This window comes from Desarmillaria tabescens (assembly GCF_030435595.1).
Source record: "Desarmillaria tabescens strain CCBAS 213 chromosome Unknown EV420scaffold_1, whole genome shotgun sequence".
Taxonomy (NCBI): domain Eukaryota; kingdom Fungi; phylum Basidiomycota; class Agaricomycetes; order Agaricales; family Physalacriaceae; genus Desarmillaria; species Desarmillaria tabescens.
Window position 1 is genome coordinate 2,075,979 of NW_026848300.1, and position 23,040 is coordinate 2,099,018.

General features: G+C 47.7%; 11 protein-coding genes across 11 annotated transcripts; 8 read left to right on the plus strand and 3 right to left on the minus strand.

The window, feature by feature from the left end:
* Positions 1-198: 198 nt before the first annotated feature.
* EV420DRAFT_1616271 (O-acetylhomoserine ami) lies at positions 199-1,947 on the minus strand (the record flags this gene model as incomplete). The annotated part of the gene is made up of 13 exons (XM_060475104.1): positions 199-267; positions 324-424; positions 477-543; positions 579-672; positions 723-841; positions 896-1,014; positions 1,070-1,135; positions 1,199-1,231; positions 1,287-1,338; positions 1,468-1,486; positions 1,540-1,607; positions 1,691-1,723; positions 1,795-1,947. 13 exons carry the CDS (start codon positions 1,945-1,947, stop codon positions 199-201), a joined length of 993 nt encoding a protein of 330 aa, XP_060339564.1.
* A 795-nt stretch (positions 1,948-2,742) lies between these two features.
* On the plus strand, positions 2,743-4,811 carry EV420DRAFT_1496489 (MFS general substrate transporter; the record flags this gene model as incomplete). Its single annotated transcript, XM_060470890.1, has 12 exons — positions 2,743-2,840; positions 2,896-2,922; positions 2,984-3,012; positions 3,068-3,116; positions 3,172-3,249; positions 3,304-3,388; positions 3,445-3,903; positions 3,961-4,153; positions 4,202-4,259; positions 4,315-4,346; positions 4,398-4,559; positions 4,614-4,811. 11 exons carry the CDS (start codon positions 2,743-2,745, stop codon positions 4,454-4,456), a joined length of 1,167 nt encoding a protein of 388 aa, XP_060339565.1. The 3' UTR covers positions 4,457-4,559; positions 4,614-4,811.
* Positions 4,812-5,290: 479 nt separating this feature from the next.
* On the plus strand, positions 5,291-6,188 carry EV420DRAFT_1742346 (Tautomerase/MIF). The gene is made up of 6 exons (XM_060480042.1): positions 5,291-5,392; positions 5,453-5,491; positions 5,548-5,655; positions 5,715-5,818; positions 5,880-5,912; positions 5,971-6,188. The coding sequence occupies exons 1-6, from the start codon at positions 5,360-5,362 to the stop codon at positions 6,023-6,025; spliced, it is 372 nt and encodes a 123-aa protein (XP_060339566.1). The 5' UTR covers positions 5,291-5,359; the 3' UTR covers positions 6,026-6,188.
* A 60-nt stretch (positions 6,189-6,248) lies between these two features.
* Positions 6,249-7,188, plus strand: EV420DRAFT_1472938 (uncharacterized protein; the record flags this gene model as incomplete). Its single annotated transcript, XM_060469094.1, has 2 exons — positions 6,249-6,570; positions 6,626-7,188. 2 exons carry the CDS (start codon positions 6,249-6,251, stop codon positions 7,186-7,188), a joined length of 885 nt encoding a protein of 294 aa, XP_060339567.1.
* Positions 7,189-8,558: 1,370 nt separating this feature from the next.
* EV420DRAFT_1616274 (cysteine peroxiredoxin) lies at positions 8,559-9,821 on the plus strand (the record flags this gene model as incomplete). The annotated part of the gene is made up of 8 exons (XM_060475105.1): positions 8,559-8,584; positions 8,885-8,977; positions 9,012-9,082; positions 9,183-9,249; positions 9,299-9,392; positions 9,448-9,528; positions 9,588-9,674; positions 9,786-9,821. 8 exons carry the CDS (start codon positions 8,559-8,561, stop codon positions 9,819-9,821), a joined length of 555 nt encoding a protein of 184 aa, XP_060339568.1.
* Positions 9,822-11,460: 1,639 nt separating this feature from the next.
* On the plus strand, positions 11,461-14,500 carry EV420DRAFT_62672 (GMC oxidoreductase-domain-containing protein). The gene is made up of 18 exons (XM_060482836.1): positions 11,461-11,716; positions 11,773-11,800; positions 11,849-11,885; positions 11,939-12,125; positions 12,181-12,284; positions 12,340-12,522; positions 12,576-12,586; positions 12,640-12,759; positions 12,815-12,949; positions 13,007-13,092; positions 13,141-13,221; positions 13,284-13,332; positions 13,382-13,519; positions 13,573-13,636; positions 13,690-13,778; positions 13,835-14,061; positions 14,118-14,137; positions 14,185-14,500. Exons 1-18 carry the CDS (start codon positions 11,554-11,556, stop codon positions 14,386-14,388), a joined length of 1,926 nt encoding a protein of 641 aa, XP_060339569.1. The 5' UTR covers positions 11,461-11,553; the 3' UTR covers positions 14,389-14,500.
* A 491-nt stretch (positions 14,501-14,991) lies between these two features.
* On the minus strand, positions 14,992-16,038 carry EV420DRAFT_64135 (uncharacterized protein). The gene is made up of 3 exons (XM_060482889.1): positions 15,428-16,038; positions 15,215-15,377; positions 14,992-15,166 (listed from the first exon to the last, which is right to left on the minus strand). The coding sequence occupies exons 1-3, from the start codon at positions 15,921-15,923 to the stop codon at positions 15,157-15,159; spliced, it is 669 nt and encodes a 222-aa protein (XP_060339570.1). The 5' UTR covers positions 15,924-16,038; the 3' UTR covers positions 14,992-15,156.
* Positions 16,039-17,130, plus strand: EV420DRAFT_63706 (uncharacterized protein). The gene has a single exon (XM_060482887.1). The coding sequence runs from the start codon at positions 16,155-16,157 to the stop codon at positions 16,662-16,664; it is 510 nt and encodes a 169-aa protein (XP_060339571.1). The 5' UTR covers positions 16,039-16,154; the 3' UTR covers positions 16,665-17,130.
* A 95-nt stretch (positions 17,131-17,225) lies between these two features.
* On the plus strand, positions 17,226-18,555 carry EV420DRAFT_1616276 (uncharacterized protein; the record flags this gene model as incomplete). Its single annotated transcript, XM_060475106.1, has 5 exons — positions 17,226-17,280; positions 17,329-17,393; positions 17,453-17,482; positions 17,537-18,477; positions 18,531-18,555. The coding sequence occupies 5 exons, from the start codon at positions 17,226-17,228 to the stop codon at positions 18,553-18,555; spliced, it is 1,116 nt and encodes a 371-aa protein (XP_060339572.1).
* Positions 18,556-18,837: 282 nt separating this feature from the next.
* On the minus strand, positions 18,838-20,304 carry EV420DRAFT_1634200 (arylesterase; the record flags this gene model as incomplete). The annotated part of the gene is made up of 3 exons (XM_060476287.1): positions 18,838-19,905; positions 19,961-20,209; positions 20,263-20,304. The coding sequence occupies 3 exons, from the start codon at positions 20,302-20,304 to the stop codon at positions 18,838-18,840; spliced, it is 1,359 nt and encodes a 452-aa protein (XP_060339573.1).
* Positions 20,305-20,796: 492 nt separating this feature from the next.
* On the plus strand, positions 20,797-23,013 carry EV420DRAFT_1634201 (uncharacterized protein; the record flags this gene model as incomplete). The annotated part of the gene is made up of 20 exons (XM_060476288.1): positions 20,797-20,827; positions 20,883-20,941; positions 20,990-21,043; positions 21,102-21,115; positions 21,168-21,196; positions 21,244-21,269; positions 21,321-21,364; positions 21,416-21,456; positions 21,490-21,507; positions 21,553-21,570; positions 21,612-21,757; positions 21,813-21,837; positions 21,886-21,897; positions 21,954-21,969; positions 22,018-22,057; positions 22,108-22,271; positions 22,324-22,351; positions 22,404-22,461; positions 22,514-22,778; positions 22,836-23,013. The coding sequence occupies 20 exons, from the start codon at positions 20,797-20,799 to the stop codon at positions 23,011-23,013; spliced, it is 1,266 nt and encodes a 421-aa protein (XP_060339574.1).
* Between the last annotated feature and the right edge of the window lie 27 nt (positions 23,014-23,040).

The window sequence follows — 23,040 nt, forward strand, 5'->3', positions numbered from 1 at the left end:
TGACACTCTGGGTCTGAAAGTCGTTACTCACGCGTCACAAAACGTGTGAGTTATAATATTCCTCCATCGGGGTTGCAAGACCGAACTTGATGGTGACCATCGGCGCTTATCCCACACGTAGGAAAACAGAATATTCCGCATGGCTCAGAGTTGATGTGATCTTGATAATATTGTACAATGGTGGCTATTGCTGCGGGGTCACAAAACACTCAGTGCTCCCTCGAAATCCGTGATGATATCGCTGACGGCCCCAGTGCCGACGGACACCTGCAGTTCAATTGAACACCACGGAACTTAAGCCGCCCAGGAACTAATTCACTTACTCGAATGAGATCACGGGTAACGCCAGTCGAGAGCTGTTCTTCATCTGATGACTGAATGTGTGTCGTGGCTGCCGGCTGAATTACAAGCGTCTTCGCATCTTCTACATGAAGGTCAGTACATGACTGATAAGGAAAGAAGTGGTCGAGACCTACCGATATTCGCCAAGTGACTGGCTAATCTTAGATTGTTTATGAATATCTTTGATGCTTTGACACCTCCCTTGACGCCAAAGCACAAGATGCCGCCGAATAGACCAGGGGGAACAAAGATTTCGCTCGAAGATGACTAGGGTGTGAATTCAACCCTAGGTATGATACCCAGCTGACCTTGGGATGAGCATCGAGGAATCTAAAACTAGATGAGGTTACTGTTCGAGAGCGTGGGTCAAATCTGTTTACTTTGCGAGCCGCATAGCATTCTCGCAATGACGCTCAGCTCGTAAACTTAGCGTCTCAACACCTTGCAACAGAAGAAAGGCTGCAAAGGGGTTCAGCGCGGGACCCACCTCACGAAGCATCTGAGGCGACCGTTAGTCATAAGCAAATCAAGAGACTGAGACGTATTTCTGAACGAGCTTTAGAAGAAATGCCTTGCTATCACCAAGGTCTGCATAGATTACATTTTGGAATCCTTCAGAGGGTGTGTTAAAGCTAGGAAATCGGTCTGAGGCTGCTTTCCAGTCAAAGTGGCCTACATCTTCAGCTAAGCCTCATGTATAACGGTGTTATGGCGGCATCTCAAATACCTGAGTTGACAAGGATACCCGCAATTGTCGTTCCGTGACCACCTATCCATTTTGTCGCGCTTTGTACTATGCAGAGAGGAAGGGTCAAGTGAAAAGGATACGTGATAAGGAGGGCTCATACCGACTAACCGGCGCCGTAATCAATGGGACGAAAGAGGTATCCTACGTTGTGTCTCCATTATCAGGGGAGCGTATCGCGTATACTAACGAGACCTACCACCCATACCGAGAGTATTATCAACTACAAATCTGACTTGGATGCCAAACTTCTTGAATATAATTATCCATTGTTGATATGAGAAGATCGCCGTGAGGGTGTATCAAATATGCGCACCTTTGAGCTGGTTCAGGCTCTTTGGACGGAGATCAGCTTTTGGGCAAAGAGATACCAACCTTACGCCACCATAGAGAAATGAACTACAAGACAGTTTGCGTGTCAAAGCATTACTCTACTAAAGATATTGACCTACGTGGAAACGATGTTGTCGCCTGCACTAGTTAGAGTTAACAGAGCAACAAACTGAGCGGACATGCCACCCTCAAGCGCGGCGATACGTTTTCAATTACGTCCTATAAAGATATCAATCAAGGCGTCGAGCATGAGGTGGGACTCATACGCACGACAGTAGAATTAGATATACGAGAATACACAGACTGAAGTTTGAGTTAGGTTCATACTTTATTCCAAACAGTCCTTCACTCTACTAGTTTTTGTTCTTCAGTACGAGACAAGCCGTGATCAACTGATGCATAGTGCTATCAAAACAGAAGCTTGTGGACGCGTAAATTGGTACGGCTCTTGCATTCAAGCTACGTCCGAGTTCATGTCCAGCATACAGCTGAAGCGTATCAAAGTCAGGTTCTCTAGTGGAATGCATCAGTGAGCTCTTCAGCGTTACAGCGAAGACAAACACACTTGTAAAAGCAGCTGGTCATGTTTCAATTTAGAGAATGTGTACGAGCTCTTCTGCCTGAAATGGCCGTAAATACGCGTATTTCTTTCGTCCATTGGAACGGTTGACGACCGATTCGGAGTCCTTGGGGTCGCCATACTAGACCCACAGCACTCTAGAGACTTGACGAGTCGCGGTGATATCAATATGTATGATGGTTCACACGGTTGGAAGTTTGAGGCACTATCCCGGCCCGATGCTCCGTGACCTTGTCCAGACTCTAGTAGAGTGCCCTTACTCTGGAGTTCGTACCTTTCAAGTACTATTTTCAGTACGTAGCGGCTAGTGCTTGCGTTTCTGATTTCCCGGCTAACAGCCCGGTTTGTGCTTCTTCGACTGCCGATAGTGTTCTCCGACCCTGAGCCGATGAGAGCCTTGAACGGTCCTTGATTGTCGTGTAGACTGCTTTGTATTGTTCGTTATTTCATTTCTCTTTCATTCCTGACCGGGATCACCTTTCAGCGCTCCGTGTGATGAGCAGACTTCCGTTCTACGGTTGAACCTGTACCGTGAGATATCGACCCATGCGCTGCATAGTTTCGGTCATCACGATGCGTACAGCATGCCCAAGTTTCTGGACTATCCATCGCCATTCTTCCAGACCTCTCAGCTGGGCTTCATTACTGTATCGGAATGTCTCCCCTTGAGCAAGAACACGCATCTACTACGCAGAAATCCCAGCTATCAGTGGTGACTGTAAAACAAATTTCCCCAGACGAAATGGTAGCCTCTAAGGACGAAATGGCGCCATTACCGACAGTAGACGCTCACGACGTCCCCGACGGTGGATTGAGGGCATGGATGACTGTTGTTGGCGCGTATGTCAAGCCGTCCTCGAGATGCTTCGTTCCAAAGCGCTCACACCCCTCTTAGGTTTCTTGTCGTCTTTTGCTCTTCAGGGTTCGTTTTTTTAAGCATTGCATTTGATGTTTGTTAAAACTCAATAACGAACACATGGCAGCTACGTCAATTGCTATGGTGTATATGAAGGTAGATTAATTGAAGGCCTCTACACCAAATCCGAGTTGACACTGTACAACCCCAGATTACTATGTCCGTGAATTTTTGAGCGACCATTCGTCTTCAAGGATTAGGTGCGATGTCTTCCGTCACTTTTCCCGGTGTTCCGCTTTCTCTGACATGTCCAAGTTGGATAGGTAGCGTTCAAATACTGGGTCTGGGGTCATTAGGCATATATTCAGGTTTTGCCATGGATCAGGGACACTTGTAAGTTCAACTTCCTCGTAATGCCCCTGTACTCTCTTTTAGACTTGATAATAGCCGGCCTGTCATGCTCGCAGGGTCGGCCTTACTCGTATTTTGCCTCTTCATGACGTCCCTCACCCAAGAGCAGCAATTTTGGCAAGTAAGTATTTGACTGAGGTTCTTCTAAACCTCTTGTCGATACTCATGGCGCCTCAGATCTTTCTTGCGCAAGGTATTGGATTGGGCATAGCCGTCGGGATCGTTTATGTTCCCGCGCTTGGAATCGTTTCGCATCATTTCAAGAAACGTCGGTCCCTCGTCATGGGCATTGTTGGATCTGGATCATCCATTGGCGGTCTTGTCCACCCTATCATGTTGAACCGGTTCTTTCATGGATCTATCGGTTTCCGTTGGGGTGTGCGGATCAGCGCGTTCTTTAATCTTGGATTGCTGATACTGGCAAACGCACTGATGACGACTCGTTTGCCACCACGCCTTGGAGATGTAAGCTTCGCTAAGCAGGTGGCTTATTGGAGACACTTCTTCACCGACAAAGCATATCTTATCGCCATTGCGGGAAACTTTATTCTCTTCTTAGGAGTCTATTTCCCTACTTTTTATCTCCAGTTGAATGCCATTGAACATGGCGTAAACGAAAATCTGGCATTCTATACGGTAGGGCGGTCATACTATTGATGTTGTCATTTCAAACTTATCACCTTGTCCTCACAGATCGCGCTCTTGAATGGCGCAGGTGCCTTTGGACGTGTCATGCCAACGATTACTGTCGACCGTATTGGCGTCTTCAGCTCGATTATCCCATGTGCTGTTGCATGTGGGGTGCTTATTTTTGCTTGGGTCGCCATTACAAACCCGGCCTCGATAATGGTTTTCGCTGTCCTCTATGGTTTCTTCTCAGGCGCAGGTAGGTCATTGATTCCTTGAAAGCGACTGCTACCAAACAGTGTTGTAGTGATTTCCCTCCTTGGCCCGATGATTGCATACCTCACGAAGAATGTCTCCGAAATAGGGTGGGCATATTTGTTTCTCCCTTAGTATTAGTACATCTTCACCTTGTATTCACAGGGCACGACTCGGGGTGTGCATTGGTATTGCAGGTGAGCAGTCTTCTATGTTAATATCTAAAGATATTCATGTTGGTTCTTCAGCTATCGGAGGCATGATTGGTAGAAATATTAAACTGGCATCCGAAGTCAACGAACACTAAAACATGCATTTTCATTTTCCTAGGACCTCCTATCAGCGGCGCCCTTGTCACTGGTGAATATTCCGGGCAGATGCAATGGCTACGGCCTGTGCTATTCAGCGGGGTGAACTTGCTTTCTCTTCTATCATGCTTAGCTTCTGATCGCTCCCATTCTTAGATATGCTGTGTTGTCAGCGGTCTGACTCTAGCACTTGTTCAGGTCCTTTCTCGACGGAGTAGAAACTGATGAAGACGTCTCGGACTAAATTGAGATGCCTATAATAATGTAATAGAAGATGGGATTGGGAAGGCCTTCCTGTCACTTAACATACGCCGTCTGCCACGAATAATATCAATTCCTGATCTGCTCGCTCTTTCAAGTTTATCTTTCCGCGCTTGTGATCATCGAAGGAAACTGGACACGGGCTCTTTGGGGTACGATGTTGTGTGCTTCTAAAGGAAGTGATTTTGATGTACTGCCGTGGAGAATGGAGTCAGTACGAACCACCGCTTCTCAATTCATTGCGCAGGCGCCCCGCTGTCAGAAAGCCATCACTCTGTTCATCAACATCGTGATCGGGTTATATTTACCTCTTCATCCATTAAGTGGGCGTCTTGCTGTGGGGAAACTATCGCTCATCCATCAACGTCGTGACCGGATTGTATTCAACAGAATCCATAGCAGGTATACTTTGCATTGACGCCCTGACCTTCCAGCTCGATATCAATCTTACCTGGGACAGATTTGTTATCTACCAATGGGATTTTTCTCCTAGCCAGACCCCGGCGTCCGATGATTGCCCAGCCTTTGTGAGGATCACATCTAAGTTTCGTTATGAAACCTATAAGAGGGTTCGCTGAATCGACCTTCATTCTTCATCTGAACAGTCAAAACTCCAAAGCATCTACCTACTTCGACTCACAATGCCAATCATCGAGCTCACTACCAACGTCAAGGTGGAATCCTGTTCACATTTCTGTCACTTGAGCCCACGCTGATCTTGATCCCTTCCGAAGGTCCCGGATGCTAAGGCATTCACAACTGCCTTGTCCCAGGTCTCGTCGTCCCGGTTATTCTTGAAATCATATCCTCTGACTTACCTGTCTCTCAGAAAAGCGCTGAGATCCTCGGAATGACAAAATATGTCACCGTGACATACAAGTACGATGAAAGCATGATCTTCGGCGGCACGTACGATCCTGCCTTCACCATGAATGTGGTACGTACCACGTTTGTAGGTCAGCCAGATGGTGGACTGATAATACGATGGCACCCCAGCTCACCGTATTGGGCATCCCGACGGAAAAGAATGCTGGTTTTAGCAAGGGTTTCTTTGACTTCTTTGAGAAAGAGCTTAAGATTCCGAATGACCGGGGATACATGTACGTTCTCATCAGAAAATCGCGACGAGAGCCTAGAGTACTAATGACCTACACCCTGCAGCGTTTTCAATGACCCAGGATCGGACCGTCTTGGGTATGTCTTTCTGAATTCGTATGTGTGACATCGAAGATTGATTTTCGGGGGTTTTCAGGTACAAGGGAACTACGTTCAATATCATTTTGGCGTCTATGCCTTCCCGGGAATGAGTAAGATGATGTAAAGATCTTGATAAACTTGTTGAAATGATGTCTCCTTTTAAAGATAGTATGTCAGTATTAGCTCGGAGTTGAAGAATGTGAATATCAAAGTTTCCGTCCGCGTGATCAATTATCTCGTCACGATTTGAACAATACACGCTGTGGTCGGATACGGCTAAAGGAATTCATATAAGATCCACTGTGCCATACAGGTAGTAACAACTTGCACGCCATGGCTACAGCTGAAGACCCTCCCACATTAATTACTGCTCCATATTATCTCCCACCACCCGACGGTACTCGCGCTTACAAGAATATCAATGATAGAACCGACCATAACTATATCCGACACAACGTTACCGTTGGAATCGAGAACATTCGCGGCAAAGAGCATCAGTATCTTCTCGACAAGGCCGGTTTCCAGTACTTCCGACACACATCCAAGCACACGGCCTTCGGCTGTGATGACGATGTTATCCAAGAATATTATCCCGAAAGCGAGGAGCTGTACAAAAAACTCACGGGCGCGACGAAGGTCTTCATCTTTGATCATAGTACGTTCCTTGCCGTTTCGCATTAACTTTATGGAGTAGCAGCTGACTAGACTAGCCATTCGCAGACATCATCCGGGAGACACGGAAGAGTCTCCAATGAAGCGCCAGCCGGTGTTTAATGTCCACATCGACCAAACACCAGCAGCAGCCAGGGCTCGGGTGTTTCGTCATTTACCAGAGAGCGAGGCGCGGGAGCTTGTCAAGCACCGATTCCAGATACTCAATTTGTGGCGTCCGATCGATAACCCAGCATTAGATACGCCGCTTGGATTCATTGATTCCAGCACAGTCGATGAGAATATTGACTTGTTCCCGATGACGCTCAAGTTTCCTGGAGGGCCTGGGGAGACCTATGCTGTAAAGTGGAATGCGAGACATAAATGGGTCTACTTGAGAGGAATGACCCCCGAGGAGGTAGTGATATTCAAGTGGTACGGTGCTTTACTATTCGTGATTTACTGGATCGACTTATCTTTGAGGTATAGTTTCGACTCGACCAAGGATGAGGCGAAGGTAACATTCAATGCGCACAGTTCGTTTGTGGATCCTAATACGCCAAAGGGATCTCCTTTGCGGCAGTCCATTGAGCTCAGAGCTTTGGTCTTTTATGATGAATGATCAGGGTAGAATATTAAAGGGTATAACAAATACTTACTACGAGATGATCTTCTGTTTACAAGAATAATATAAAGAAGTTGACTTGGCGAAGTGGGCCGCTGTGAGCAGCAGTGGAAGCATCCCGAGGATGAATTCCGCTAGGCTTTCGATCGTCTCGGACCGTACAGCCGCACAGCCATCGAGTGGCTATGTAGTACCTTTTTTCGTTCCTTTCCACCACCATTCCTTCATTTCTTCCCCCCCCCCCCCCCGCTCGTTTCTGTTGCTCACTTTTATGGGTAAAATTCATGTAATATTACTGATACAGCTCTTTAGGTACTTCAAATGCATCCAGAGCCCCAAAAGCTATGGATAGCATGCATGCTACCTCACCTACCTGCGCATAAGCCCTCGCGCGAGGCAGTATCATTACCTCCTGAAATCAGGGTCAACAGACACCACCAGCTTTTACGACGATGACGATGACACTCCTGACACTTTCCGTGGCTACGATGACGAACTTCATCTATCCCTACTGGCACCCCTCACATTGACGTCGGGGCCAATCGCCCACGTCCACCGTGCATGCAGAAGCGAAGATTACAGAAAGTTCTTTGAAAATTCGCATTTCAAAGTCCAAGAATCAAGGGATGGTAAGCTTATTCTTTTCTTTGACACAGACCATTCGGTTTATTCGACATCTGACAGTATAGTCTAATAGCCAACTTATAGTTAACTTACCCGACTTGCGAGAACTTACGGGGCCTTTGTTGCTTACACAGTGCTGCAATAAATCTGATGCTACGGTCGCGGTGTGCTGTAAGGCCACTGACGAGAATCTTATCGAGCTCCTTTGTTTCTGAAGAGAGACCTCGTTTCTCTAGTACTTGGAAACGACGAAACCGAAACAGCAAGACGGTGAGGAAGAACCTTCAGTAAGCGGTAGAAGAAGATCGCAGGCACAGTCTTCGAACAACAAGAAGGGAAAGCGAAAGTGCAGGTGCAGGACGGCCATCTTCCGGCGCGCCTGGCCATCTTCCGTATCCTCCTCCCAACTATCCTTGGTATGTGGCACCCCCACCATCAGTTCGTTCCGTATTTGCTACTTCTCAACGAGGTTCCTCCACCTAACCGCCGACCCTAGCTTACGCTTTGTGACTCAGGATTTTTGAGTAGTGATCTTGCAAAACACATCGCGAATGTATTTGGACCTCATTGTCGAGATCTGTACTCACAGATCCTGTAGTGGTGTTGAATCTGGATAGAACATCTGTCAGTGGTCAGAACAACTGCCAATCACTTTGTTTCGAGTCTGAGACACACCTAGATGACGAACGAGAACAAGTCAATGCCCTCGTAATTTAGAGGCCCAAAGATGCAGGAACCTAACAATGGAATTGAACCTCGTTCTCATCACGTATCTCGGTCCTTCTCTTGCACTTCAACTTGTAATTTATGTGTCCCACAGATAGAAGCTCTTATTATTAACGGAAAGTCTTTCCCCTTTGCTTCTGTCATGGCTGAACTACGTTTTGGCCAGAACCCCACCGCACGTCAACGAATGAGGATCGGCCAGGTGGTTTGACATTTACGTCTATTCACACCAAAATGCGATGTGCGAATCTGAGTCTCAATGTCGAAACCACGGCAAGATGAGCAGTCCTGTGGACTCGGAAATCAATATTCATTGACCACAACTACTTCAATAACCGGACAGCATCAAGCTCAGCACTGGCATCGCCCCCGATTTTGAGGCAGAGACTGGCACGCTGGGCGAAATCAATTTCCACGAGTGGTTGGGCGAATTTGGGTAGGGTTTGACTTGGCTTTTCGTCGATACCGAGGCTAAGCCATGTGAAGGGCGTCCTTTTCTCTCGACCAGGAGATTTCACCCCTGTCAACACGATTGAGCTGGGTACAAGTTGCTCGGCACGCACCTGACTTTGCTAAGCGCAACGTCAAGGTTATTGGTATCTCTGCGAACGTTCTCGGGGAATAAAACCAGTGGATTAAAGACATTGAAGTATATGGTGGAAACACGACAGGACCTACCTACGTTGAATACCCCATCGTGAGTGTTGTGTTGATTCCAAGGGACTCAGCACTTTTGTATTGAAGAAATACCGCCCAGATTGCTGACGCTGATCGCAAAAATCTCCCACCTATACGACATGCTGGATTACCATGATGTTTCCAACAGAGATGCAAAGGGATTGCCGTTCACTGTACGTTGATGTTTGCATGTCCGACATGTCTTCCGTGCCAGCACGATGAATGCAGATTTGTACAGTTTTCGTCATCAACTCCAAAAAGGTCATCCGCCTGACCATCTCTTACCCCGCCGTCTCTGGATGCAACTTCGTACATTTAATTTACATCTGTCCATTTTTTAATTTATGTCTGATTTATCTTGTTCTTAGGACGAGATCATTCGTGTTATTGATGCCATCCAGTTGGGTGATAAGAACCGTATTGCCACCCCAGTTAACTGGAACAAAGGTGACGACGTTAACATTCACGCTAGTATCCGAAGCAATGAGACGAAACCTTGTTCCCTGAGCACAAGGTCCACCATGTGTGTTATTTATTGTTCGTAGAATGAAATTCCATTTTCATAGCTTTACCTCCGGACGACCCCTTCGAAGGTGAATTAAATGGTGTAAGCAGAAGGGTTTCCAATTTTTATATTCGATGCGTAGTAAGATTTGTATATGTAACAGTGAGATGATTGATTCGGCGTTTCTGGCTGTTTTGGCTTCCTTCTTATACCACCCTAAATGCGGCGAAGTTGATAATATTCGCGGACATTAAACCCGTACAGATGATCCAATTCCTCGTTGACTAAACCCAGATCTAGGATCTTGCTGAGTGGAGAAGAGGCTGCCATGTTGTCGACATCAGGCGTAGGATATTCTTTAACATGAAAGCTTAGACTATTGCTTATTTCTGAGAAATTTAACTCATAATCGAATGGCCGTTACATTTTTCCTGAGTTTTACTCATCTATCCCGAGCTTTGACAAGCGCGCCTTTGTTCCAGTCCCAATTTTCAGCTTGAAGACATCGAGTTATCGAGCACAACCAGCTCTTCGCCGAACATCCACTTTAATAGAGCTTTTCTTCATCCTTCAAGAAATATACCGACGCGAGGAAAATTCATGGTCAGAGATCTTCGGATTACGGGTGGCTGGTAGCCTCGGACAACTCGGCCCGGAGTTGTAGCGAATTTTCAAAATGATCCTGCCCCCTATGTCCGTTTGCCATCAGCTTCAAGTTCTAGACCACCCCAAAACTGGTCGAGCAATACGAGTATGAAGAACCTCAGGAGTAGTAAGTAGTACGGGTTTTCATCCTTTCCTTGAGCAAGGTCTAATGCCCTCAGGTTTTTTATCCTCTAAGCCCGGGATCTATTTCAGCAAAAGCTTTATTTAAGATATGGCCGGTGAAGGTCGAGAGGAAGTTTCCGGTTTATAGCATGTAACTTCAACACTCGGCTCGAGAAATTCTCCACTTCGATATTTTTCCTGGGTGCCTGGCTCTCCTTGTTCTCTTGAATTCCGTCGGCATCATCTCGTTCGGCATACGATCTTACTTGGTCTCAAATCGCCTGCGCCCAAAATCAAAGCCACTAGAACCAGGCCGTACTAACCAAACATGTGAACGTGTTCGACCTCCAGGCGTGCCTCGTGATACTTCGTTCGCATGCGGAACGCAGCGGATTCCCTCCTTTTGGGGGGGAGGCATCTCCTCCAGTGCATGGCCATGATGCGTTGACCATCGAGACGTCGATCGTCAGCTGGCTAGCTGTCACCCGGAACCAATGGTTCATGATGAGACACCGTCCGTGGGCAAAGTCGGCTTCCCTTGACGCATGGGTGTGCGCTTGGTAACGAACAGCAGTTTTATATATATAGATTTACCTGTTAATGTTCAAGATAGCTTCTAGCCGACTCGATTTGGGTCTTGGTGCCACTCGACGTGACATTCTATAATAATGAGTGGTGTCTCTCGGCGTTGATGCGAAAGCGCAGTGTTCATATTGGATCTCGGTTTCCTGTCGCCAGATACCAATTAACGTTCGTCCCTTCCCTGGATTGTCGGAAGTCGCGAGGAGAACTTACGCTTGTTATGCAATATTCAATCTACAGGTCCTCGAGTTCACCCTACCCTTCCATCCTTGTTGTTACACTCCGTCCATAAAGAAAACGACCGTAAAACCCCAGGAACGTAACCTATTTTTTCATTCTGTATATGAACACTCTCGGAGCGCTCAGGAAACTTCCTAGTCAATTAACGACGGCATTCCGAGTTCAAGCAAGCGTTGGTGGCGCATATCGTTCACTTTTATAGCTAGATAATCAGCACGGGCGCCTCGGGCTCGGAGAATATGCTATTCCTCACGTTCTTTCGTTTGCGTGGTTCCTACTTTCCACCGTATGGGGACAGGTCAGGTGGTCAGTCATCGAGCAGAAGATATATAGAGCGCCTATGTTCGTTTCTTCACTTCGAGTCCACAATGACCCAGGAATACGACATCATCTTCGTTGGAGGTCAGTGGTTCGTTGTACTTATTGCCGTTCGTTGGCCTCAAACGGTTCCTCAATAGGCGGCACAAGCGCTTGCGTAACGGCTGGGTGAGCCCCCAGTATTCTTGGTTTGATAACACTTACCGTTGTTTCCAGACGCCTGGCTGCTGCCGATCCCTCACTCAAGATCCTCGTAAATACCACCCCGTCTTTCTTCTTCTTACTACTTAACCCCTACATTCCCAGATCCTTGAAGCAGGCCCCCATATCCTAAACGTCCAAGATCACGTCCAGCCAGCTCGTTACTTCCGCAATTTGGCTGAGCAAAAAGAAGTCTTCACGTTCCATGTGGGCAGGCCCAGTGAGGCTATTGCCGGTCGGTCTCCCGTTGTTCCGTCCGCTAAATGCGTGGGAGGAGGGTCGGGTGTTAATTGTAAAGTTTAATTCTCTAAATTGGAACTGAAACTTACGTGATTTTGTGGAGCCAGTCCTTATGTATACGCGAGCAGCTGCATCTGACTTTGATGACTGGGAAAATTTGTATGGAAATTCCGGATGGGGTTCAAGTGACTTGATTCCCTTGGCGAGGAAAGTACGCAAGTTTGGGTTTCGAGCTTGGGTGTTGATGCTAATTCAATTGTCTCAAGGTGGAAAACTACCCAGGCGGTACCCGGTTCGAAACTCACGGTACCGGTGGCCCTATCAACGTCTCCACTGAGAATATCGCAGGTGATTTTGGAAAACAATATCTTGCTGTAGCAGCAAAGTACGATTCGGACCGCGGTTTCATTGCTGATCCCAATGGTTTCAAGACGTGCAATGGGTATGGAGTGCGTATCACACATTCTTGCCCTTGAGGTTTGTTAATGGTCACCACGTACAGCCTTGGCAGAAGTCGGTAATTTTCGACCTTCAATGAGGATCACATCACTGAAAATGAATATCAGGTTCATCAACCCAGCATCTGGAAAACGGTCCGATACCGCACACCACTTTATCTATAACCAGGAACATAACCGGAACCTGAAGGTATTGGACAAGCAACGAGTTGTACGGGTCATTTTCGAGTAAGGGACCTATGCGCTTGACGTTAGTACCGCGGTGATCATGAGTTTTGGACAGCGAACAACGCGCTGTTGGCGTGGAGTATACCGATGAAGGTGTTGACATTCGAGAAGATACGGTTCGACAAGCGTTCGCCTCGCGTCTCGTCGTGGTGTCTGCTGGTGCCTTTGGCTCTCCGTCCATCTTGGAAAGGTGATTATCATTTAAGCTTTGCTAGTCCGGCAGACCACTCATGCCGGTGTCAAACAGATCGGGAATTGGAGCTACAGAAATTCTGCACAAGAACGATATACCACAGGTTGTTGACCTCCCGGGAGTGGGAGAGAACTATAATGGTATCTTCAACTCAGAGGGGACCGGTTATACTTGCTGATTTGCTGCAGATCATAACTGTCTCTTCGTTCCTTATTGCACTGATGAGACAAGTGACACCCTGGATGAGATATTCCACGGCGACCCTACCTGTACGTGCCCCATCATTTATCCCCCGTTTTCTACCCTTTTTGAGACATTGCGGCGGCGGCAGTGTATGCTGAACAATGGAACAAAGACGGAAAGGGCTTAATGGCGTCCAAGTTGAAGATTCTCTCTTTGCTTTGCTTCTGCCTACTGAATTCTTTCCAGCGGTCTCGATGCCGGGGCAAAGCTCAGGCCGAACGAAAGGGATCTGAAAATCCTTGGACCGACGTTCACCAATCGATGGAACAGCTTCTTTGTCAACGCTCCCGATAAACCGGTGGTGTGGGTTGGACCGCTGTCTGCGTAGGTATTGTCGTACCTCCGCATACCCCGGAACTAATATTATGATTTGCAAGTTACGTCCTCCTCGATCCTCCACGACAACCCGGACGCAAGTTCTTCTCTATGGCTTACTACACGGTAGTTGAGGCAATTAACTCATGGGGACTGGGCACTGACAGTTTGATTCGAAGGAATACCCCGTCTCCACAGGTCGAGTGCACATACAAGCCGGCCTCAACCCGTATGCTCCTCTCGACTTGACAACCGGGTTCCTCGATGAGTACGTTTCACCTTCCATTTGCTGGTTACGGTCGATCACGCAGCCTTTTTTAAAAGTCCTGCAGACCTAGCCACTTTGAGATGGGCATACAAACACGGTAGGGAACTTGCTCGACGCATGGAAGCCTATCGCGGTTGTTTCGGGCCGGGACATCCTCAGTTTCCCGAAGGGAGCAAGGCGGCTGTGGATGTGGGAGCACAAGGTCCAGTAGCGATATCTGCGCCGGACATCCGGTATACGGATGAAGACGACGAAGCGATTGACGTATACCATCGTCTAAATGGTCAGTGCTTAATCCTGTCTTTATTCTTACTTGAGCCTGAGCAACAAACACGCTAGTGCAAACCACTTGGCACTCGGTGAGTCTTCAAGCATAGTAACGAACATCTGGACTCATGGATGATAGCTCGGGACATGTGCGATGAAGCCTCGGGACCAAAATGGAGTCGTCGATGCGCGTCTGAACGTCTATGGCGTGCAAAATCTCAAAGTCGCCGATATGAGCATCGCGCCATCAAATGTCGGTGCGAATACATATAACACGGCGCTAATCATTGGAGAGAAAGCCGCGGTAATCATAGCGGAGGATTTAGGGATCAAAGGCGTTTAATGATAACGGAACAGACGTAAATGTATATGTGCATTTGGGATCAAAGTTTTGACGCGTGATGTCACGCGTCGACATCGCGTTAATTATTGCTAGCCAGATGCTCGGTCCTTTGCTTCTACACTTCAACAAGACCGTCCAAGAGCTGTGGACAACCTCGTGATCTATAGGACGTCTTCCCAGTGATTACTGAGAATAGGTGATTGGTAGAAAAAAGGTATAATGAATGGAAAGGTATACATGGTGCCGAATTCGTAGAGTGGTTCTTCAATGGATGCTACGCTTTTGCAACTCAAAATTCGGTGTAGATGGCGGGGCCACTTGGCTGGTCGGGTACTGTGTGAATGTGCTACCCTCGTGGCCTCGTATGCAAGCTAGAAGCATACTATTTGTAAGCATCGCCCATGTTGTTAGGATGAAGTTGGTTGTAGAGCGAGGCTAAATGGGGAGGACGTGGGAGAGAGTGAGCTAGGCTTGGGATGAAATGTCGAGATGAGCATGTGTACTCGTAGTCGATGGCGACGACAAGCCAGATGGGGAAGAAAAAGTCTGGAGCGAGTGGGAAGCGATAGTCTGCAAGAAGCACAGAAGCGTTAGTGTATCAAAGGGCAGATAGTTGTTCAAAGTTTAGAACGGAGGCCGGACCGGGACTCCTCGGATCTCAGTAGAACGAGGTAGAGTAAAAGAGTGCTGAATGAGAATTGTCGTTGAATGAGATCGACATAGATTGCATATGGTGGTATCAACTGATGTTACAGTGAATAAATAGCCTTAATCGGACCTAGGAAACAGTCAGCAAGGAGACGGGGACAAGGAGCCATATGCATACTCATCAGACTCGTCATCATCTCGGGAATCGCCTCCATTCCATCTGCGTTCCCAAAGGGCGTTCGGAGGCGGCGGTAACGGTGTCGGGAGGCGGGAATTCGCATGATGAAGGCGGGCAAGAAGGGCCTCGCGTTCTGAGACGAGGGCATGAATATACTCGATGGCTGAATACGAGTCCGTCAGAGGCAAGCGAGGAGTAATACGGATGACATACTTTTGCCCAAAACGACATTCTCACTCCGAGGACCTGCTCGTCCGTCGGCACTCACCTCGCTGTCGCCCCCTCCCCCGCCGCTTCCTCCCTGTCGGCTTCGTCGACGACGCTTCACCTCACTTCTCGACTCGTTTGACATTGTTGCCTCCTCCTGTCTGATGGCCTCGCGCAGAGCAGGGACGGTTTGGCAGAGTGCCTCGTATCCGCGGCGAATGTTCGCCCGTCGCTTCTGCTCGCTCTGAATATGGTTGGCCTTTTTCTGAGAGGGACTGAGAAGGGTCGACTTTGATGCTGTTGGGCCCTGAGGCGGCGGGGTGGGTCTGAATCGTTTTGGGGGAGGTGGTGGAGGCTGGTTGAGTGAATGCTTTGAAGGAGAAGGAGGAGGCTCTAAGGCCATGAGATCGCGTGTTGCCTTTGAGAGAGCATCCTTGCGTTGTGGCGGGAGAAGCGCGTAGAAGTCGCCGGTGGGCGCATAGTGCTGCTCGTAGTCGTACATCAGCTTTCAATCTTTACTTTACTCGGCCCTTCTAGGTAACCACGGATCACGTGCATACGTCATACTGCACAGCCGCATTTCAAATATTATCCTTGAAGGCCATTCTCCAAAAAATGCACCTCGAGATGATCCAAAAGCACGTTATGTTGAATATTCACTCACAGCGTCATCTAATGCTTTCTCTGTTGCTCCCCAATAGACTGATCATGTTATCGTCAGCATCCATTTCCCATGAGCAATCTTCGCTCTGTACATCTCACAGAATTTACTACCCTTGAAAAGATCTTTGACCTCCTCAAAGAAGCGTTGTATCTGACTAAAATCATCGCGACTCGCGCACGTTGTACCTGTGGCTGGGTTCTCGAAGACGACAGCGCGCCAGGCATACCCATTGTTCACACTTTTTTGCGCGAAATCGAGTTTCGTCGCGTTCGCAACATCGGCGATCTCCTGCTTTTATTTATCCTTCCCAATCTTGGGTCATTTGCATCCGATGACTTCTTCGAGTTTGAGGATTCCGAATCCATCCGTGGGGTATCTGCCTGCTTTGCGGGCCAGTTTGATGATCCTTATTATGAAGAAGTGCCCTTTGGAGAACTTGTTGCTCGTAATCTTTGTGCGGATATCGGTCTCTTACCCTATCTCCGCAGTCTCGGTCTCTATGCCACCACCTATCCTGAGGATGATATTTATGATAAGGGGACTGGCAACATCTTTGCAGACGTGATTACTTCTAGATGAAGCTTGAGCACCTACGCGTTGAAGTTTACTACCTGGGTCTTGATTCTTCTGTCGTTGAAAGATTCGAATCGTTCAAGCGTCCGCGTCAGGGCTTGGACATTAGCTGGGTTGCATGGGAATAATTGCAAATGCAGGGTTCAGAAAGTTGAGACGACAGCAGATCTGACAGGAAGACATTGTTTTATCTTCTATCGGTGACTTGAATTATTAATGTTACATGGCGTTGTTGAAGCTTGCCAATATGTCGATTATTTAATATCTAGATAAAAGTACTCGCATCTTTACGTTACACAATTGGCATTATTGGAGGCACGCTTGCTGATTGATTGGTTGCTCCTTCTCTATAGATACAACATTCGTGTAAGTCGCTTATCGGCCATTCTCTGCTCACTGTGTAGTAGTCGAAAGACTCATTGATCGAGTTTACGAACGAGTTAAGAATAGTCTGTGCGCCACGCGAGTTTCCGGGTTTATTTGTCCCTATTTTGATGGATCGCTAACCCGGATCCCACGCCTTATTGTTGACACCGTTGTTGACCACGATCTCCTATATCGTCCATGATGTCCCTTCGCCCACCGATGCCCTCCGGGCTTAATCCTCACCTCAAGGCGACTCGTGCGTTTCGCGATGTACCTTTTGTACTTGTCTAACTATTCTATGCAGTTGATTCTGGCAATTTGCCACCCGTAAAGTACCAAATATTGAATTGTCAAGGACAAGACATTCTCGTGCGTGTCTTCCTTTTACGTGACTTGCATGACGCGCTAATGTCGGTATGATTTTTCAGGTGGGCAGAATGAAGATAGAGACATCGACAGTACGTATTTGCCATCTATCTCATCAACCCTTGCTGACGATAAAGCGACGATAGCCGTCAGGGCACGCTTTCATCCTCAGGCGATATGACACTGGCGCAATTAGCTTGACCACCATGTTCCGCGCTGCGTTCCCAACCGCCTCTGAGCAAGAAGAGAAGGAAGAGGTAGCCTGGGTGAAGGATAACTTTGACCTGACTGGCAACAATGGATCGTCCCGAGACACTTCAATCATTCGTCTGGCGGGCACTTGGGTTTCACCGCAGTTGGCTCTGTCTCTCGCAGAGGCCTACTCATTAGGTGGTTTCATTAACGTTGTTGTCAATGCTAGGCCGGATCCTACGGCCAACTACAGGCGATCTGGAAAAGGCGCTGCCGCCGCTCCTCGAGCCACTCCCGCCTCCCCGGCGGGATCATCCATTCCACCACCGCCCAAGGCCCCTCCATCCCCCGCTCCCAATCCGGCAAAACGCCGGAAAGAGTCATCACCGTCTCCAGCTAAATCTCTAGAGAAGCCACCCACCCTCCGACGATCTGCTCGCACCAAGAGTCCTGCACCCCAAGTCTCAATAGCTCCGCCGAAGTCCCCACGGGCAAAGACGCCCAGAAAGAGCACTCGACGAGAGCTTGTCGATACCCCGGGTGGATCAGAACAGACGGTGGTAGACGAAGAAGGAGAGAACGTTGAAGATGTAATGGGATCACAGCTTCATCAACAAGATGTTGCTGAGCAGAAGGCCTTGATCGAGGGACTGAAAGCAGAAAGGGGTGCGCTCAAGACCGAGCTGAAGACGGAAAGTGATATGGATGTTGACGTCAAGCCCAAGAGCAAGAGAGGACGGGAAGAAGAGGAGGTGTTGAAGTTTGAACCCAAAGAGCAAGAGACTGAACCCCGAGTCATCGCTACTAACAGTAGGGTTAGTCGATGGCAGATGGAACCCAAGACCAAATCAGTGGCTTGGGGGGTGGCGGCGTTCTTGTTTGGTGCTGGTGCCGTGTGAGTGCCGTTTTCTCTTTGACAGCTTGCAATGCCTGATCTCGTTTCTACAGAACTTTATTGCCCAATTTCTTTTGATGATTTATAAACATTGTTCTATTTTTTTTTTTCCTTCCCTAATCTTGCTGTGTTGCCTTCCTTCTCATGCTATCCGCCTTCCTCCCTCGGGTTCATAGTGTACAATTACATTGATATATACACCCCACAATACTTGTGGGTCCATTTCTTCTGTTTTATTATATATATCTGAATACATACATTTAAGTTTTGGCTCTGTTGTATCAAGATTTGTAAACTCACGATAATAACGCCACATTCCTCCTGTCAGCAATTCAACGGCTGCCAATTCAAGGATTAGATTTAGGCCAGAGGTGGTCTGCAAACCAGCAGTCCTTCCTCCGCATACAACCCAGAGACATACAAGGCGCCTGTTTTCGTATCTTGCAGACCGACCGTAGAAGATGAAAAACCGACGCCGTTGCTCTGGAGTAATGTCACGACGTCCCAGTTCAGCGGTGCGGGGACCTTACTGCCGGCAGAAATCGGTGCCAGTATATCGTAATTGACCGGTGGTTCGGTCAATTTGCTCTCACTGGCACGGGGTGTAATAGAAAGCACCCAACTTGGCGCGTGCGGCGCCACACTTTTAACCACTTTGACCAAAGTCGGGAAATGGGGATGGCCGCCAACAATAAGAGAGTCATTGTCGTCAAAATCAATGTTATCGGGGCAAAATGGAACAAGAATGCTTTCTTGAAACACCAGTTCATTGGTGGAGGTATTTCTCGAATACATCATGATTTGACTCAACGATGTGGATGCAATGGCCACCTGAGTACCGGACGCAGACACGGCTACGCCATTTGGAAATGGGATAAAGGGTGCGGCGACTACGTGGGTCTGGATCGAAACGGAAGATGTTGCATCAGAATCCAGAGTGACATGGGCCACCCATCCAAGAGGTAATCCAAGAATCGTCTCCATGATAGGCACAAAGTGGCCGATGATGGGCCATCTCCGAGTGACAAGATGGTCATTTGAAACGTAGAAAGAATTCGGAGAGGTCAGAGCGAGAGCGTTGGGGGAAACAAAGTAGGGAGATGAAAGCGTGCGAATATGGGTTGCGACGGTCGGGGAGGAGGGCGATATGACGAACTGTTCGATAAAGGTTCGAGGACCAGCATGATTCACAATGAAGAGATTGGAGGAATTGCCAGCATATGATGGCCAAATCTTGACACCCAAAGGATGGAAGTCGTGGCCTTCTGGATAGTTTTTCAATGTGATACGTTGAGGTTTCGTGGGTACAACAGCAGTCTTTCCGAAACCAAAAAGAGAGCTCGGCTTATCCGTAGCGACCTTTTCGCTGTCGGGCGAGTAGAGCCAGAGAGAGCCGTGAGGTTCGGGCTTGTGTAACGGCCCCATCACCTGTAGGGACTCGGTCAGCCGGTCAAGATTGCCAAGGAAAGGTCGTCGAACTAACGGTGTTCCACTGCTTTCGGCCCGAGTCACAAGATATAAGAACCTTTCGTTCTTCCAACTTGGCTTCATTGTCATGAAGGTCCCAGAACGTTGCGTCCTCACAGAACTTGAGAGCGTCGTTGCCGGACTCGTCTTTGAGAGTCTCGCATTGGGTGCTGAAATTGCCGCCGTGGAAATAACCGTCGGGGAGCGGGGCCGATGTGAGAATGGAATTCCGGAGAGTGTACTGGCTTCGCCAAACATAAAAGCTCTGAAAACGTGATACGTCGGTTCGAGAACGATGGACTAAGAAATGAATGGTACCGTCAGAAGGACGAATATAGCCAGTTTACTTCGGAATGCCATCGGGACGAGGCGAGGCGCTGGAACAAAGTGTTTGCAGTATGTGTTTCGAAGGAATGCCTTGATTCAAATGAACCGCCTGAGAGATGGACTGGAAACAAGCAGCAATACGGCATCACCCCCAAACAGTTGTTGATCAGACCTTGCTTGACGGCCGGCAGCTACTTTTCAACCGCGATCACGTTCAAAATTGCTTTTCCTTGATTATTCGCACGGCTTTGCATATGCACATCACTCTTTTCATATCAGACTAGATTTCTTCATCATCTTCATCTTGACATCCTTCTGACACGGCTGTCAGAGTGCACAAGGTCACCGGCCGTGCCAGGTCGGACTTTGCCTATTTGTGCTTGATCTTCAATTTGCCAATCCAACGGCATCATCGCAGTCTATACCCAACTTGATTTCGAGATCCGAATAACTGGAGCACACGATTCTCTTAAAACCACAGTTACTCCGGAGTGAGCTGTGTTTCCTTTCTATACCCCCCTAGCCATGGAGGCCATCAATATCGACGATACCTTTGGTATGTATTTAAACGCGACGCGTACGATGCTCTTCAGTGCTCATAAACCACGTAGGTGCGATGCTCATCGGCGCGTTGGTCACAATGCTCACCTACGGAATTACAACGCTACAGGTTTGTTTCTACTCAGCCATTATGATGCATTACTGACCAGTGTTGCAGGCGTATTTTTACTTCATGACCTACCCACAAGATAGTTCCGGGATAAAATCTTTTGTTCGTCGGTTATGTCCATGACTCGTGTCCGTCAGTATAACATGTTTCGCTCTCTTAGGTGGCGTTAATATGGTACGTCCGTATGCAAATAGTTTCGTTAGTGAACTCATCCTGTTCGCTACAGGGGTTTGGATACAGTCCACGTCGTATTCAGTGAGCACGAATAACATTCATTTCACCGCCTTTCTCAAATTTGGCAGTGTGCCATGCTATACACTGGTATTTGGTCAGTCCGCGGATCTTCACAGCGACCGTTGCACTTACCTCTCTATTCAAGATCGCTGGATTCGGAAATCCTGCCCATTTAGTAGAAGGAACATGGTCAGTGCACCACCTTCGCTCAATGCACTTCATTCCTGATGATAAATCAAGGTCTCTCTTTGTGAGTATTACTAGCAGCTCAAAAGGCGACGGTATTTGTGATGCAAAAATCTGACACAACCAAGTCCTCGCTACTGGTCAATGTAAGCACGAGTTGAGTAATTTTGCCTTCGCTCATCCTTCTCCAGGTGATAATAAGCTTCCTGGTGCAATGGTCTGTTCTTTGCTCATCTCTTCCGCTCTGCAGAATGTGATCTCTATAATTTAGCTTCTTCGCTCAACGGATACACCGGTGTACGCTCTCTTTCCACTTTAACCTACTTTCCCGCAGTTTTTCACCGTGGCTTCTCAGTGTGTCCCAAACCGTACAAGTGGTGGATGACTTCTGTTATCGTTCGTCCCGTCCCGACCCTACTTGAGGCTAATTCCGGAACTGACATCTGTTCAGGGCTCGATGCTCTTCGCCCATTTTTGTAAGTCTCGCTTTCCTTTTATATTTCTAAATCCTAAACGATCTCTAGGTTTTGGCTTAGGTGAAATTACCGGTCTCTTAGCTTAACCTTCGGCTAACAACCACCCAATTTGGCAGAAACTGTCGGTCAATTGTATGTGTACCTCCTTTTGCACAAATTCCTGTCCTCACCTCCTTTCAGTTTCGTCAAGAAAGAATTTAGCAGGCTCAACGAAGCCTTTGTAAGCTCTCCTCTCCTGATAGAATTTATTTAATTAAAGGAAGTTGTCAGTTTGTTGCTGTGTTACCGTTTGGCATCACTGCCATTCTTTCCGATATTTTAATCGCTCTCGGCCTATGCCTTCTGCTTGAGCGGAGCCGGACGGATTTCGCAAACACAAACTATCTGATTAAGACTCTCATTGGATATGCGATTACACGTTGTCTACTGACATCGTAAGTTGCAATATCGTTATGGTGCTTGAAATTTTGATACATTAGTGTTTAGACTGGTGGCTGTTGTTGAAGTTATTGTCGTACGCTCATGTCATTCTGAAGTGGACCCCCAACATTACTCATCCCTCTTAGTTCGTTACCAAGCCTACCTCCTTCTACTCTTTCGCTATTGATTTTGTTATCGGGAAGCGTACGTCTCCCAATCAATCACCTCTCAACTGACCTTTCTTATTTGATCCTAGTATGGTCAAATTCGCTGCTGGCATCACTGAACTCACGAAGAGCTTTGCGGGATACCTTCAATAGAAAGGATAGTCGCTCTACATCCACAAGTTTCCGTATAGGATCGCCAGGGTTTGGCACAACAGATGCTGAACCTGGCCAGATCAGTCTTGTTCGAGTAAGCGATGTTTCGTATACCAATTTTTTGGACTTTCTCACTGTCTTTCGAAGATACCGAGGCAAGGCGAAAGCAAAAGCTCCGGTGAAGAAAGCGGTTCATGCACTGTGAGTCCACGACCCATATATAGCGTATGCAAAGGAGTACCTAATACCTTTGAACAGAAAATCAGCACGCAAGCAAGCCGACAGTCTTCTGAAGTTCGGTTTAGCGTGGTTGACACTCAACGAACACAGTGACGATTATTCTGATGGTAGCAACTACATTCTTTATATTGGCGACTACTTAATATCCTTCAATTTCATACAGGATATACCCATCTTGAAGGAAGGCGCACGCTAACGTGCTAGGAGATACCATGATTGATTA

Coding starts and splice junctions, on each gene's coding strand:
- EV420DRAFT_63706 (XM_060482887.1), top strand. CDS start 16,155: ATGAGCAATCTTCGCTCTGTACATCTCACAGAATTTACTACCCTTGAA.
- EV420DRAFT_62672 (XM_060482836.1), top strand. CDS start 11,554: ATGCTATTCCTCACGTTCTTTCGTTTGCGTGGTTCCTACTTTCCACCG. Junction 12,126..12,180: donor AGGAGGGTCGGGTGTTAATT/GTAAAGTTTAAT, acceptor TTGTGGAGCCAG/TCCTTATGTATACGCGAGCA. Junction 13,333..13,381: donor AAGGGCTTAATGGCGTCCAA/GTTGAAGATTCT, acceptor AATTCTTTCCAG/CGGTCTCGATGCCGGGGCAA.
- EV420DRAFT_1742346 (XM_060480042.1), top strand. CDS start 5,360: ATGCCAATCATCGAGCTCACTACCAACGTCAAG. Junction 5,492..5,547: donor TCACAACTGCCTTGTCCCAG/GTCTCGTCGTCC, acceptor CCTGTCTCTCAG/AAAAGCGCTGAGATCCTCGG. Junction 5,819..5,879: donor CCGAATGACCGGGGATACAT/GTACGTTCTCAT, acceptor TACACCCTGCAG/CGTTTTCAATGACCCAGGAT.
- EV420DRAFT_64135 (XM_060482889.1), bottom strand. CDS start 15,923: ATGTACGACTACGAGCAGCACTATGCGCCCACCGGCGACTTCTACGCG. Junction 15,378..15,427: donor GAATGTCGTTTTGGGCAAAA/GTATGTCATCCG, acceptor ACTCGTATTCAG/CCATCGAGTATATTCATGCC.